Below are 15225 nucleotides of genomic sequence, written 5' to 3' on the forward strand. Positions count from 1 at the left end.
ATTCAAAACACATTTAGATCTGGAAAGAGTGAAGAAGTTAAAGGCCAAGTTCACTATTTGTCCAGAATTGACTATGCAGCCAAGGTGCCACAGTAGGTCGCAAAAGATTGTGAATGTTCCTTTTAAGGCTACTTTCACACTGAGGAGGTTTTTCAAGCATTTTTGCGTTTAAAAAAAGCGCATGAAAAACTCAAGAAAACTGCTTCCCTATGTAAGTGAATGTATATCTATGTATGATTTCACACTGAGGTGTTGGTGGGGTGTAAAAACTCCTGCTTGCAGCATCTTTGGGGTATATTTGGAGTGTTAACAAAAAAAAAGCAAATCAATGGAAAACGCCTCAAAAATGCCTCTGAGAAGTGTTTTTAGTGCAGTTTTAAGTCACGTGTCCTTTAAAAAATGCGGTAAAAATGTCTGTGTGTTTTTTTGCCATTTTTGCAGAGGATCAGTGTGAAAGTAGCCTTAATGTGGAATAATCCTGTTGGATGTTCAATAACCAAATCCTTACTTGTTACACCTTGAAAATCAATAAAAGGAGATTAAACATATTATTATTATTATTATACAGTATTTATATAGCGCTAAAAGGTTTGCTAAGCGCTGTACATTATAGTGGGGGACAATACATGAGACAATACAGTAACAATACAATACACGAGGGGTCAAGGGCCCTGCTCTTTCAAGCTTACAATCTAGGAGGGAGGGGATAGTGGTACAGGAGGAAGTGGCTGTGGGGGATGGAGTGGTAGGAGGAGATCGGCTGTTAGGTGAGGGCGGGGTAGGCTTCCCTGAAGAGATGGGTTTTCAGGGTGCGCCTAAAGGTGAGGAGGGTAGGTGACAGTCTGATGGATTGGGGTAGTGAGTTCCAGAGGATGGGGGATGTCCTGGAGAAGTCATGCAGTCGGGCGTGGGAGGTGGAGACCAGGGAGCTAGAAAGTAGGAGGTCTTGTGAGTTAAAAAAAAAAAAAGAAAAGAAAAATACAACCAAGGCTCATACATACATGTAATCCATTCCTCATGTGCAAACAGAAGAGGAACAGGAAGAGAGGAGAAAATAGTCCAAGTTTCAATACCAAGGTGTTCAAGAGATACTGAAAAAATGGATGCACTCCTCGAAATATGAGGGGCTTGCCTCTCTTTACAATGAGTATTTAGAAACTATAGCGTTGGCAAGAATGAATCAATTTATTAAAAGAAAACAAGTCTATCAAGCAAACATTTGTCTATTACAGCATGCTTTTAGAAGTTTATATGGCTCAATAATGTGTTTTTTTCTGTCCTATAATACACAAGACTGGAGCAGTTGTTACTCCTCTTGGCAACCTTATTTGACATGACTGGAGTTGGTTCTCCACTTTCACACCATAACAGATGTTCAAAATGTCATTGTCAGTTTGTATATGTAACCATCCTTGTGTCTTCATCTTCTATTCCTGCAAACGTGTGTGCTAAAGACGGAATCAAATCATAAACAGTTACTTTTTAATTGGGTAACATATTTGTAATGATTTTTTTTTTTGTAACCTTTAATTAGTTCTCTAATTAAGGCTATTTTTGATCACATGAACACCTTAAATGGGTTTATATTTAGCTCTTTTCTACAGGAGGTGTTGCATGTTCCAGGGTATTTTGAAGCAGGATGCAGTGAGGCTTAGCTACTAATGAGGGTGAAGTGTGATTTCAGCTTAATCTGTTGTGTTTTAATTATTTGATTTGTTACTTCACCCTGTGTCAGCAAGGAGTTTGCACACGTTAAAAATATCTCACAGGACTGCTATGTAACCAGATCTTTTTGTCAGGAACACTGCAGAAATCTTTGATTGTAAACTGCAGAGCGATGGGAACCCAGCTAATTTAAAGGATGGAATATAGGACTCGCCACTACTGACTTGTCTTCAAGAAATACAAACACTGGTTTTTTTAACCGCATCCTTAAATGCGATGTGTCAAATAAACATCCTCAAGCACAGCTAGCAGCTGGCACCTGAGCTAAGCCCCAGGTCTTTGACTTTACCTGTTTTATTTGACATGGCTTCCAATCAAGTGACTATAGTGATCACATGGCATTTTTTACAAACACTGGGGTTGATTTACTAAAACTGGAGAGTGACAAACCTGGTGCAGCTCTGCGTAGAAACCAATCAGCTTCTTTTATTTTGTTTGTTTTGTTTTGTCAAAGCTTAATTGAGCAAGCTGAAATTGAAATATATTTGGTTACAATGAACAGCTGCACCAGATTTTGCACTCTCCAGTTTCAGGAAATTAATCCCACTGGCTTGTTGGACTATTATTATACCTTGAAAGGCACTTTGACAGAAAAAGTTGGCAGGCTCTGGCTAAAAGACAGTCTGTGAAATCAATATATTAATATTTAATTATTAATATATAATTATTTAAAAATTAAAAACAATGGTAATTCTGAACTGGTAAAAGTGTGTTTTTAACATTATCAATTTTTTTTAGCATAACAACTGAAAAGGGCATTTATTAAAATGATCTCCCAAATGGCTGTTTTTCTTTAACCACTTCCGGACACTTTTACACCCTTGCTGTCCAGGCCAATTTTCAGCTGTCAGCATTATCACACTTTGAATGACAATTGCGCAGTCATGCAACACTGTACCCATATGATTTTTTTAGCATTTTTTTTAGAGAGATAAAGCTTTATTTTGGTGGTATTTATTCACCACTGGGATTTTAATTTTTTTTGCTATGTAAATGAAAAAGTCAAAAAATTTTGAAAAAAAGTGTTTTTCTTATAAAATTTTGCAAATAAATAATCTTTCTTCATAAATCTTGGCCAAAATGTATTCAGTTATCTTTTTAGTAAAAAAAAATAACCCAAATTAGTTTATAACCAAAAATTATAATTTAAAAAAATTTTTTTTTACATTTTTATTTTGTTTTTTTATATTATTGATTTATTTTTTTTATATACGGTCACCCTAGCTTTTTGTTTTTTACACTGATTGCTTTTACACCCATAAAGACTGTACAAGCAATCATTTCTCCTTCCCTCTGGCTGCATTCTTGCAGCCATTGAGAAATACTGTGTGAGCTGTGATTAGTCACAGCTTGTCACATGGTACAAGGCTGTTGTGAATAGCCTTGTACCATGTGACTTCTGTGATCATTCACAGATTTCACACATAGTAAGCAATGATGTCAGAAGTGACATCTTGCTCACTACTCTTCATGTGATCACTGATTGGCCAATCGGTGATCACATGATTGGGACCTCACACAGGTCCCGTACAACGATCGGTGTTCCACTGTGTCCAGAGGACACAGCAGGCACCGGATCATGGTGCTGAGCGCTCCCAGGGAATGCGCACAAGCGGGGCGGGGAGGCCGTTTACAAACGGCCACTAGCCCCTGCACTGCCACCTCCCGGCCGTTTATATACATGGGCCAGAGAGGAAGTGGTTAAAAAAACTAAAGTGTAAAATTTTTAGCTAACACATTAATCGACCCGCTATAATCAAGTTAACAAAGCATATACAGTATCTCACAGAAGTGAGTACACCCCTCACATTTTTGTAAATATTTTATTATATCTTTTCATGTGATAACACTGAAGAAATGACACTTTTCTACAATGTAAAGTAGTGAGTGTACATCTTGTATAACAGTGTAAATTTGCTGTCCCCTCAAAATAACTCAACACATAGCCATTAACATCTAAACCGCTGGCAACAAAAGTGAGTACACCCCTAAGTGAATATGTCCAAATTGGGCCCAAAGTGTCAATATTATGTGTGGCCACCATTATTTTCCAGCACTGCCTTAACCCTCTTGGGCATGGAGTTCACCAGAGCTTCACAGGTTGCCACTAGAATCCTCTTCCACTCCTCCATGACAACATCATGGAGCTTGTGTATGTTAGAGACCTTGTGCTCCTCCATCTTCCGTTTGAAGATGCCCCACAGGTGCTCAATAGGGTTTAGGTGTGGAGACATGCTTGGCCAGTCCATCAGCTTTACCCTCAGCTTCTTTAGCAAGGCAGTGGTCATCTTGGAGGTGTGTTTGGGGTCGTTATCATATTGGAATACTGCCCTGCAACCCAGTCTCCAAAGGGAGGGGATCATACTCTGCTTCAGTATGTCACAGTACATGTTGGCATTCATGGTTCCCTCAATGAACTGTAGCTTCCCAGTGCCGGCAGCACTCATGCAGCCCCAGACCATGACACTCCCACCACCATGCTTGATTGTAGGCAAGACACACTTGTCTTTGTACTCCTCACCTGGTTGCCGCCACACACGCTTGACACCATCTGAACCAAATAAGTTTATCTTGGTCTCATCAGACCACAGGACACGGTTCCAGTAATCTACGTCCTTAGTCTGCTTGTCTTCAGCAAACTGTTTGCGGGCTTGCTATTTCATCATCTTTAGAAGAGGCTTCCTTCTGGGATGACAGCCATGCAGATCAATTTGATGCAGTGTGCGGCGTATGGTCTGAGCACGTCTATTTCCCGAAGACAACCTCTGGATATGACGCTGAGCATGTGTACTCAGCTTCTTTGGTCGACCATGGCGAGGCCTGTTCTGAGTGGAACCTGTCTTTTTAAACGGCTGTATGGTGTTGGTCACTGTTCTGCAGCTTAGTTTCAGGGTCTTGGCAATCTTCTAGGCCGTCTTTATGTAGAGCAACAATTATTTTTTTCAGATCCTCAGAGAGTTCTTTGCCACGAGGTGCCATGTTGAACTTCCAGTGACCAGTATGAGAGAGAGCGATAACACCAAATTTAACACACTTCTCCCCATTCACACCTGAGACTTTGTAACACTAACGAGTCACATGACACCAGGGAGTGAAAATGGCTAATTGGGTCCAATCTGGACATTTTCCCTTAGGGGTGTACTCACTTTCGTTGCCAGCACTTTAGACATTAATGGCTGTGTTGTTATTTTGAGGGGACAGCAAATTTACACTGTTATACAAGCTGTACACTCACTACTTTACATTGTAGCAAAGTGTCATTTCTTCAGTGTTGTCACATGAAAAGATATAATAAAATATTTACAAAAATGTGAGGGGTGTACTCAATTCTGTGAGATACTGTAAATGCCACAAAATTTGTCTTTGGCATCTAGGATGATCACTGATGACCCCTTGGCCCAAGAGGGTTACTGATAGGTCTATGTTTTATTCAGTTAAGTCTAAAAAGGGATTGTGGTAAAGCAGTAAACCACAGGAGGTCCAGTTCCTATTACTATCTGCTATTGTTTTTACGCATTAGGTTCAAACGTATGTCACTTCTGTACGCTGGAGGCAGTGGCTGCACACGCTCTGCTTCTTGTTTCTTCATATAAATGGTAATTGCCTTTATTGGTCATAGAGCATGATTTCTCTTTCATGGACATAGGAAGCTGGTAGTACATTAAATCTACACATGTCATGTGCCATTGTCTTACTGCTGTGATGTTACATGGTTCCCAAGCATCAGCGAGTTACATGTTAAGATGCTTAGCAACCATCTGTAGCTGTGGTGAGTTGTGTATTTTTCTGCACTCTTGCTGGAGCTGCTGAACAAACTATAGATTGTTTTATGAAAGGTCTGATTAAAATATGGATTCCTTGTTAACGAGAAAAAATAATTTACCTGTTACATTAGTTTTCCTGTGTTTTATAATTAATGACTTATAGTGCTAACTGCTGTGATATAAATATGGGAATGGTTTCTTTTATTGCATGCCGTTAGGATAATGGCTCACTTCAGTTTATTAAATTTAGTAAATTACATAATTGCACGGTGGGGATATATGTAGGCAACCATTTTTTTTATAAGAATTATGGGTGATTAGGGTTTTAAAGTGGTTGTAAAGGTAAAAGGTTTTTTAATTTAATGCATTCTCTGCATTAAGGTAAAAATCCTTTAAATAATATCTCACCACTCTCCCCCCCAATTCTCACCTGAGCGCAATGTCAAGCAAGCAATGTGCACGTCTGCAGCAGCTCTTCTCCCCTCTACCCACTCTTTCATGATTCTGCTGCTGTCATTCAAAACCACTGTGGGCAGTGGGCTGAGCCAGGCATGCTGTTTCTGATAAGACACAAACAGCCCGGCTCAGGATTGAGCATGCCCATGGGTGCCCCATAGGACCCAAGAAGAGGAGGATTTGAGGCTGCTCTGTGCAAAACTGGTGCACAGAGCGGGTAAGTATGTCATGCTTGTTATTTTAATGTAAAAAAAAAATCCAAGCTTTACAATTGCTTTAATTGGTGCCTTAAAGGAAACATGCCTTGCCCATGCAGGGCAAAACAACAGGAATACTTTAATTCATTTGCTCTATTCACAGCTCACAAAGGGCTGAGTAGTGTCACTTTAACCATGTTACAGTGTTGGGTCATGCACCTGGTTTATTACATGAGAGGAAGGGGAGAAAATTATATGTTCCTCCTGGAAGTAGTGCATATTTTTCTCTCCCCTTCTGTCGGTCAAACAGCGTGGCAGAGGAATGAACTTGAGGGGGTGGAGGGGGCTGAGGGGGTTCTGTGTAATTCATACAGTCTTCTAAATAATAATTTATTTGTCCTATTCAACTATAACTGGTGAGAACATCCTGAATTATTATTATACAGAATTTATATAGCGCCAACAGTTTGCGCCGTGCTATACAAAATACAGTGAATCCAGAGAAGCAGCAGATGCACTTCCCCTAATATACTTGAAACTGATATAAATATCAGTTAAATATGATATAAATATTGTGGGTGTAGAAACACATAAATAGGTTTTCCTCACACAAACTCAATATAATTCAGTAAATGAATGGCAGTGATCTAAGGGATTAGAACATCTGTTAGTTTTTATTGCTGTCTGTGCCCCATTAGCAGTAACAGGACAAATAGAGAGGGTGAATCTCCCTATCATCGAAAGGGAAAGTAAAAGACAATCCCAACTTTGGGTTGACATCAGAACACAAATGGAGGGGAAATTTTCTAGTGGGGACACTAGTTCTGGTGACACACTGGGATCTCCTCACTTTGGAGGGATTTTCTGTTTGTGGTTGTGGGACAGGAAGTGAAGAGAAATTCTCCCCAATGGGACAGATGGAAAAAAAAAACAGCAGTTATAACCCTCCCTTACTCTATCCAAAATGACGTTTTGACTTTAGTTACGCTTTAATACTTACCTGTCCTGGTGCTTGTAATACCGATCCACACTGTCTTGAAGAGCTAAGCTGGCTAAAGCATCTGGAGCATCCAACACATTTTTGGTTGTGTTGGATGGATGCCTGGCCCCCCCGACTAAGTACTTGGGGTCCTTTTTGGCCCTTCACAACTGCTCTGCCCTGTTGTGACATAGGAGCCAGTGAAAGCAGCTGCATCAGAAGATTCTTCAGCAAACTTATTGTAACATATATTGGTGACATGGGAGTTTGCACGGGTATTTTTCTTTGCAGGGAGGATTTTTTTGTTGCACAGTCACTTTAAAAGGTGCCTGAAACAAACTTAACCACTTGCCTACCAGGCATTTTTACCCCCTTCCTGCCCAGACCAATTTACAGCTTTCAGCGCTTTCATACTTTGAATGGCAATTGTGCGGTCATGCAACAGTGTACCCAAACTAAATTTTTATAATTTTTTTAGACAAGTAGAGCTTTCTTTTGGTGGTATTTGATCACCTGTAGGGTTTTTATTTATTGCTAAACAAACTGAAAAAGACCAAAAAATTTTTTTAGGAAAAAAAGTTTTTAGTTTCTGTTATAAAGTTTTGTAAATAATGAATTTTTCTCCTTCACCGATGGGCACCGATAGGCTGCACTGATGAGGAGTCACTGATGGGCACTGTTAGGTGGCACTAATGGGCACGGTTAGGCAGCACTGATGGGCATTAATAGGTGGCACTGATTAACTGGTGGGCACTGATTGCCATCACTGATTGCCAGCAAACATGGGCACTATTGCCCGCACTGATGGGACTACACTGATCACCAGGACACTGATGATCAGTGTAGATGTCCCCCTGTGAAATGCCTCTTACCGGGTCTCCTCTCCTCACACACTGTCAGCGGGAGGAGAGATCTGCCGATAAACTGCATTTCCTAATATAAGGAAAATAAACAAATCCAAAGTGATCTGATCTAATCAGGATTTACTTTGTGACACACACACGTGACACAGAAAACGTGAAATATCAAAATGATCCTAAATTGGACCCCGTGTGGTGAAAATCAAATGACACCAACAACAACTCTCCTCCCCCCCCCAAATCCCTAAGTGGGATCAATCTATAAACAAAGACTAGTACAAGCAACTGTGAATCCCCAAAATTGGGGGATAATCAACCTAATCAAAGTGACAGGTGCTTATATATTCAAAATAAATTACATACTCAATCAAAGACCATAAGTAAATATATATAAACACGAGTGTACCAATAGATAAATAAATGAAGTGAAATATATATCAAATAAAATGTACACAAAAAGTCCACAAAATTCTTGTAAATAACAAGACGTGATCCAATAAAAAAAGATTCATGCAGGTGATGAGGTGAATGTGCGTTTTCACCAATGGTGAAATCCTGAAATGGCTAAATTGCCCCCTCACCCCCTTACTGCGACCCACTGGGCCAGCATGCTTTCGGGATCACACCAGGATCCTTCACAGGCAGTAACTCGTCACTGGATGGTATCCATAAGAAATCCCCTCAATGGTGGCACTTACACATCTCAGGTCCCCTCCAGATACAGGTAGCCACAATAAAGCTCAATCTCCCATCCGGATCATAATAATAGAAGAGAAAGATCCTCCATAGTGTAATATGATTTATTATAAATATAGCACAAAAACGCCAATTGCCCACGCACTTATTGCTAGTATATCTAGTATAATATAGCTGCAAAGAATACCTCTGCATCAATGGCTGCTAAGGGGATAAAAGGAGAGAAAGTCATGGTGTGGCCTCCATCCTCCCCTGACCTCAGTCCTATTGAGAACCTTTGGAGCATCCTCAAGCAAAAACAGCTCTGGGAGGCTATTCTGACATCTTGCAAACAAATTCAAGCAGTAACTGTCCAAAAACTCACAAGTTCAATGGATGCAAGACTTGTGAAGTTGCTATCAAATAAGGGGTCCTATGTTAAAATGTAACGTGACCTGTTAAAATGTTTAAAAAGTTAAAATGTTGTTAAAAGTTTGATTGAAATAGCGTTTGATTTCAGTAAATATGCTGCAAACACAACAAATGACAATTTTCAGTTCTTTACAACCTATAAAGTGTTTTGAAACTTACTGTGCGGAATAATTTGGAACAGTGCATTGTAAGTGTTTTATGTTTAAAAAAAATACTGTTATCATTAGGAGGTTTGTTCAATAAAATTTGAATTGTACTCTTAATAGTTGTAACATGAGAATTATGCTGACTGTTATTTACATCAATTATTTAGGTAAATGAGAAAAATATAATTTGCATAATAATTTGGAACAGGGTGTATACAGCATATTCACAACACAATCAGTGGCGCCTATACAGAGGTCCAACCTTCAGTGATCAAGTCAGATACCTGAATTCCAACAAAATGGACTCGAAAAAGTGCGGTTCTATTGAACGATCTAAGCAATATCACTGAAAGACCCAGACACCTGCTGTCAGCTAAATGCCAGGGTAGTGTATGCTTGTTTTAGGTATAATGTCTATATTCGCAAAAGAAGGGAGTGGAAAGGGATCCCTTCCACTTGAAGGATCAAAGGAAACAAAGAGGGACATTCAAGGATGTAGTTTGCCAAAAAGGAGGGGCTCCCATTTTTTCTAGTCTTGTGTGCTGCCAAGTAAAAAGCAGGTAGAAAATAAAGGATGTAGACGAAATTGAATGCAGAAAGTGAGCAAGTGTTACACAGGAAGTGTATTACTGGCAGGATCATCTGTTAAATATACAGGGAAAAGAAGGCTGAAAATAAGCTGCCTAATGCACCAAAACGGGTGCTGCATTTTCTGCAACACATATTTATGGGTTGCCATGTGTTGTGCTGTCATGCTAGACAAGTGTGTTGACAAAGTGCATTGGGATGCCATTCATAATTCACCTAATACACATTTCTGTGGACCTTGGCTCTATAGTGAGATTGGGCCCTTAGTGACCACACTGATAAAGTCATCCCTCTGCTTTCTTCTCCTATCACCCTGTTCCTTTTCAGAATATCTGCATGCAACATATCAACAGGTCACCAGTTCTTCCCCTACCTTTTCCCAGCCTGATTGCTACTGTGCAGTGGATTCCAAGAGGTTGGAATCAAGTCAGATTCGGGAACTTAAACAAAAACGATTACAAAAATTAATTGACCAAAAACCCTTAGTTTTTTTTTGTTAAGTAAAAATCCACCCAGAGGAAATTTCTTTGTGTTGGAAAACCCAGGGCAGGTCATCAGGGTAGTGGGAAGATCCTGTAGCCTGACCTGGCTTGAAAACAGTCCCTTCTGTTTCTCTAAAGCAGCCTTCCTCAACCTTTTCAACATGGAGGAAGTTTTGAAATAACTTTGTGGTCTCAAGGAACCCCTGCTAATAAATGATTATATCTACAACTCATGATACATTAGTGTGATGGTCAGTGGGAAGAATGCTCCTCATACATGTGAATATTTGGAAAAATTGCCCCCTTACTGATCGCTAAAAGGATCAGTAGTGTGAGTGGGAATTTATCTGAGAGGCAGAAATTTCTCAAGAAACCTCTAGGGTTCTCTGGGACTTTGGTTGAGAAACCCTGCTCTAAAGGAATATATGTAGACTTCTACATGTTTTAGCCTGTCACAGCTGGGGTAGGAACATCTCCCCATTGATACCATTTTCACTCCTCCCAAGATGAGTGATCCTGTGGTTGGAGTTGCTCTTTATTCATGATTCAGAATGCTTTGCCTACCATGCATCAAGCATAGCCCCCTGTAGCATCACTGTCATACAAGTATAGTTTACCAAGGAAAGCCCCAGTAAGGGGTATGTGGGTTTCCACAGCTTACAGTAGAGTGTTGCAGGCTCTCCTCTTCTCATCACACACAATACAATTCTGTGAGCACACCAACACCAAATAGATTTGCATTTGTGAAGCTTGGGCCTTGCTACAAAAAAATGTAGCGACAGTTTCCCTTCTCATACTTACGGCAAATTGAAGAAATAAATCATTGGATATCTCATTATATTTCTCCTTGCATACTGCAGCAGAATTTAAATTGCCTTTTGTTGCTGCTCCACCAAACGACACTTCCTTATCATCCCAAGCGCACATGGCTGAAGAACAGGAGAGGGTGAGAGGGAGCTCGCGCAACACTTCTCTTCCACTCTCACATCCGCTCTGCCTTTGTACTCTAATAGTTTTATAACTTATAAAGAAGGGCTGTGACCTTCACAAATGCACAGAGATAGCAGTTGTGTTGTACTTAATCATATCTCACTTTAAAGTGTGTTTAATTATCTATAATTAAAGGGACAGGAGCTGAAAAATAATGTTTTTTTTTTTTATAGCAAAATACTTGTTTTTGACTAATCATCTGCAAACAGCTTGGGTGATGCGATGCAGTCTAATTCCCTCTGCTACGTGGGAGGGAACAACATTTATAACTTAAGCTAGCCATACACTACAAGAATTGCTTTTGAAAACTTTCATTTGACTTTCTGTTCATTAGTGGGTCAAATCGACATTTCTTTTCTACTGCAGTAACAAGAAAATATGAAGAAGTTGGAAACATTTTTCTTGAACAAATTTCTAACTGTGCTGTAAGTGGTTTTCATCCATTCATTCTGAAATTGAATGTTAAAAGCAAATGAAACATTTAAGTAGTTTAGAATGACATTCGTCAAGTCACAGAATGTACTGATAAGAATATTCATACAAATGTTGGATGAGTATTCATTCGAACATTTATTCGAAAATCTGTTTGTGTATGGCCAGCTTAAGCAGGGTTTAGGGAGAGTGTTTCCATGTCAGGTGGTTAGCACTTCCGGCTAGCAGCACTGGGTTGTCTGCTCAAATCCCAACCATGACACTACCTGCTGGAGTTTGCATCTTCTTGTGCCTGCATGGGTTTTCTTCTGGTTCTCTGGTTTCCTCCCACATTCCAAAAACATGCTGGTAGGTTAACTTGCTTCTGTCTAAATTGGTCCTAGTATGTGTATGTATGCCTGTGACTTAGGGACCTTAGTTTGTAAGCTCCTGGAGGGCAGGGACAGATAGGAATGTATAATATATATGTAAAAGCTCTATATATGTACCTGAGAAGCAATGTGTTTGTGACTGGTGTCCTTACAGTGACTGTTAATCATTGGCAGATTTTTTTTTTGTCTTGCTTACCTACTTGTTAAAATAGTGATTAGTATATTGAGGTTTTTCATGTAAGTCGTCTCTGCTTGTGTGTGCTTACTCTGGGTACTCTTATTTCCTCCCACACTCCAAAGACATGGGTCAGGTCAGTTAGATTCTGTCTAAATGAATCCTAGTATGTGTATGTATGCCTATGAGGTAGGGACCTTCCATTGTTATCCCCTTGATTGCAGGGACCAATGTGAATGTACAATATGTAAAGCCCTATATAAATTGTCAGGGTTATATAAAAGTCTGTAATAAATAAAGTAAATCATACATTTTATATTTCCTTTTTTTAAGTTGAAGCTTTATCTCCTTTTAAAGCTAGGTTGACATCTAGGCAGATTGCGTTTCATGCATTTTCCGGGTGCATTTTCCTTTTTTTATTTTCACACTCGTTTTTGATGCTTTTTGTTTTTGCATTTTTATGCATTTTTCATTTTGTGCTTGGGAAGCCCCCCCCCCCCCCCCCCCCATGTTGAGGGTATGTGGCCTGGTATGGATTGCAGGCTATTGGTTTCTTTATATTCAGCTGTCAGTGAGGAACCCCGCTGACAACTGATGACTCATCGGTTGTTAAGGATGCAGCGGTTGCCCGCTTCTTAACAGCCATGTTGTTTACTGGTTGTTAAGGATGCTGGCTGCTGCCTACTCCTTAGAAATCAGCTTGCAGCTAAAAAAAAAAGAAGCACAACATGCAAATTGCAAAATGCATAAATAACGTAATACTTGCATTTTTGGTGTGGTTCCATTGAGGTTTATTACATGCAAAACGCAATCTGCTGTGGGAAAAACCCTTGACCCTTTCAAAAATCTGCACCAGCTCAAAACGCACAGATGTGAGCTAGATCCATAGGAAATCATGTTACATTACCTGTAGTATGCTTCTGCAAACTGAAAAACACACTAAAATGCCACATAAGTGTGAATCTAGGGTAAAGGTGTTTGCTCCATCCTTCCAGTGTTACTCCCTCAGCTTCTTCTGCCATCACCTGCAGCCCATCTATGCTGCAGTCTTGGCTTTTTCTCACCTCTAGTTTCCATCATCCTTAGAACTGTTATGGTTTGGATCCATTCTTCTCTGACACGCATTACTTGCAGCCCTATTCAGCAGTAGTTACTAAAAAAAAACACATGCAGCCACTTTGGTGGTGGTGCCCAACCCTATTGTAACATGCTTGTTCATCTCCCAATACTAAAATGTTCATGCTTGTATTCATTTATTACCATTGATCAAGGATGCCTGAGTTGTCACTTGTTTTACAACTATGTCCTCAAACACTGAAACAGGTCATGGTTTCAGCTTTTCCCTTGGTGAGAACACCCTGGTATTTACAATATGACCTCTTTGGGGTTCTTAAGTGATTGCAGTTGGCAGAGAGGGTGTGCAATTATTTGGTTCTGTAGCTGCGCAGGTCAGAACAGCAGGAACAGAGCAGATGTTTTAGGAAGGAGCTGGATGATCAATGCTGTAGGGTGCAAGCAAAAAAACATTTAACTGGGAAAGAAAAAAAATCAAGGGGGTGCAGAGTTTTAAGTGTAGTTCACACTGCTGGGAGAAGATTGTTGGGGACATGGACAATGATGACAAAAGCAGCTACCAGGATGTGGTCACTAGTGAGTGATCGGTGTGTGTGCCTAGGTCCTGACAGCATAGCAGTGCAAGACACTGGGGTCAGACCTGAGACGTGGTGCCTGTACTTTCCTGTTACATTTACTCCTGTCGGTATAGTTCTCCAACAGTAAAACAAAGTTCTCTTTATAACACTCAAGAGGCCCAATCTACAAAGCTTTATCATGGGAATAAGATCTTTATTTCAGCTATGTGGCTGTAATTTTCCAATCTTATTAGATTCACCTGACTATAACTGCCTGTTTTAATAAACATCCTTAGCCTGATGTAAATTATGTGTGGCAATTCATTTTTTTTCTTTTTTTTAATTTCTTGTCCTGCCATTCCTAACCTCAATTATTTGGCTCTAACCATAGCTCTAATATATTATTTTTCTTTACAGGAAAGACGACTGAAGGAAAAAGCAGCTCGAAGAGCAGCAAACAAGAAAGACGAAGAGGTAAGGATGCCTACCATTGTCATATAGACAGAGGAGTTTGATCACTTGGGAAATAGTTTGTGCTGCTGGAGCTTTGTCAATAATAAGTCACTGTGTGTGATGATCAGATCCTGTGTAGTGAAATGAAGGGACTTAAACTGAGACATGACTGAGTTGCTGTGGGTGCAATTCTCCTTTGCAGATATTGTTAATGGCCCTATCCTAGTAGGGACTAAAAGTGTTCCTCCCCTTGCCCAGCAGACTCCTTGGTTTCTATCAAATACATAATGTCAGTACTGTAAGTTAATCAGGTGACCAGTCATATTTATTGCTGCGTTTAGATATTTGCCTTTGATTGGTGGGGAAGTTGCACAGCTCCAGCTGCATAACTAAAGCAAGCCACAGATGACACAATTTTCTTTCCTACAACCACAGGTTGGTTACTGACTGTGTGGATGGAGGAATGCCGCATTACTATTGTGTACTGTTGGTGGGAAATCTTACCTAATACAATTGTAGAAAGTGCAGCGCTAATAATAAGACTGTATATTATCCAAATAAAGTGCTTAGTAATAACAAAACAAAGTGCTTAATATCCAGATAAAGTGCTTAGTAAATAACCACCATAGGAATTGATATTCAAATCAATGAATAAATATTAATTAATAATGTCCAGGTATATAATAAATAGAAACCGTCCCAATAAGTGTAAGTAATTCGGATATGAACTAATAAATCTTGTTATCCCAGTGGCATATAAACAGATATTCCGGTGACGTGCGGGGTATGGTAAAAATGCACACTCACTGGATGCGCATGTTAAATGCACAGTGTATAAATATGTTGTAGTCAGCCAGAGGTCCCCTTTA

General features: G+C 39.8%; 1 protein-coding gene across 1 annotated transcript in view; it reads left to right on the top strand.

Moving 5' to 3' along the window:
• Positions 1-15225, top strand: part of DDX10 (DEAD-box helicase 10) — a 301809-nt gene that overhangs the window by 154866 nt on the left and 131718 nt on the right. The window contains exon 16 of the mRNA XM_089666084.1: positions 14321-14377. Within this exon, the coding sequence (XP_089522210.1) occupies positions 14321-14377 (57 nt within the window). The remainder of the gene's footprint in view (positions 1-14320; positions 14378-15225) is intronic.

Source organism: Staurois parvus, unplaced genomic scaffold, assembly GCF_062004578.1.
Source record: "Staurois parvus isolate SC_StPar_1 unplaced genomic scaffold, SC_StPar_1.0 ptg000050l, whole genome shotgun sequence".
NCBI lineage: Eukaryota > Metazoa > Chordata > Amphibia > Anura > Ranidae > Staurois > Staurois parvus.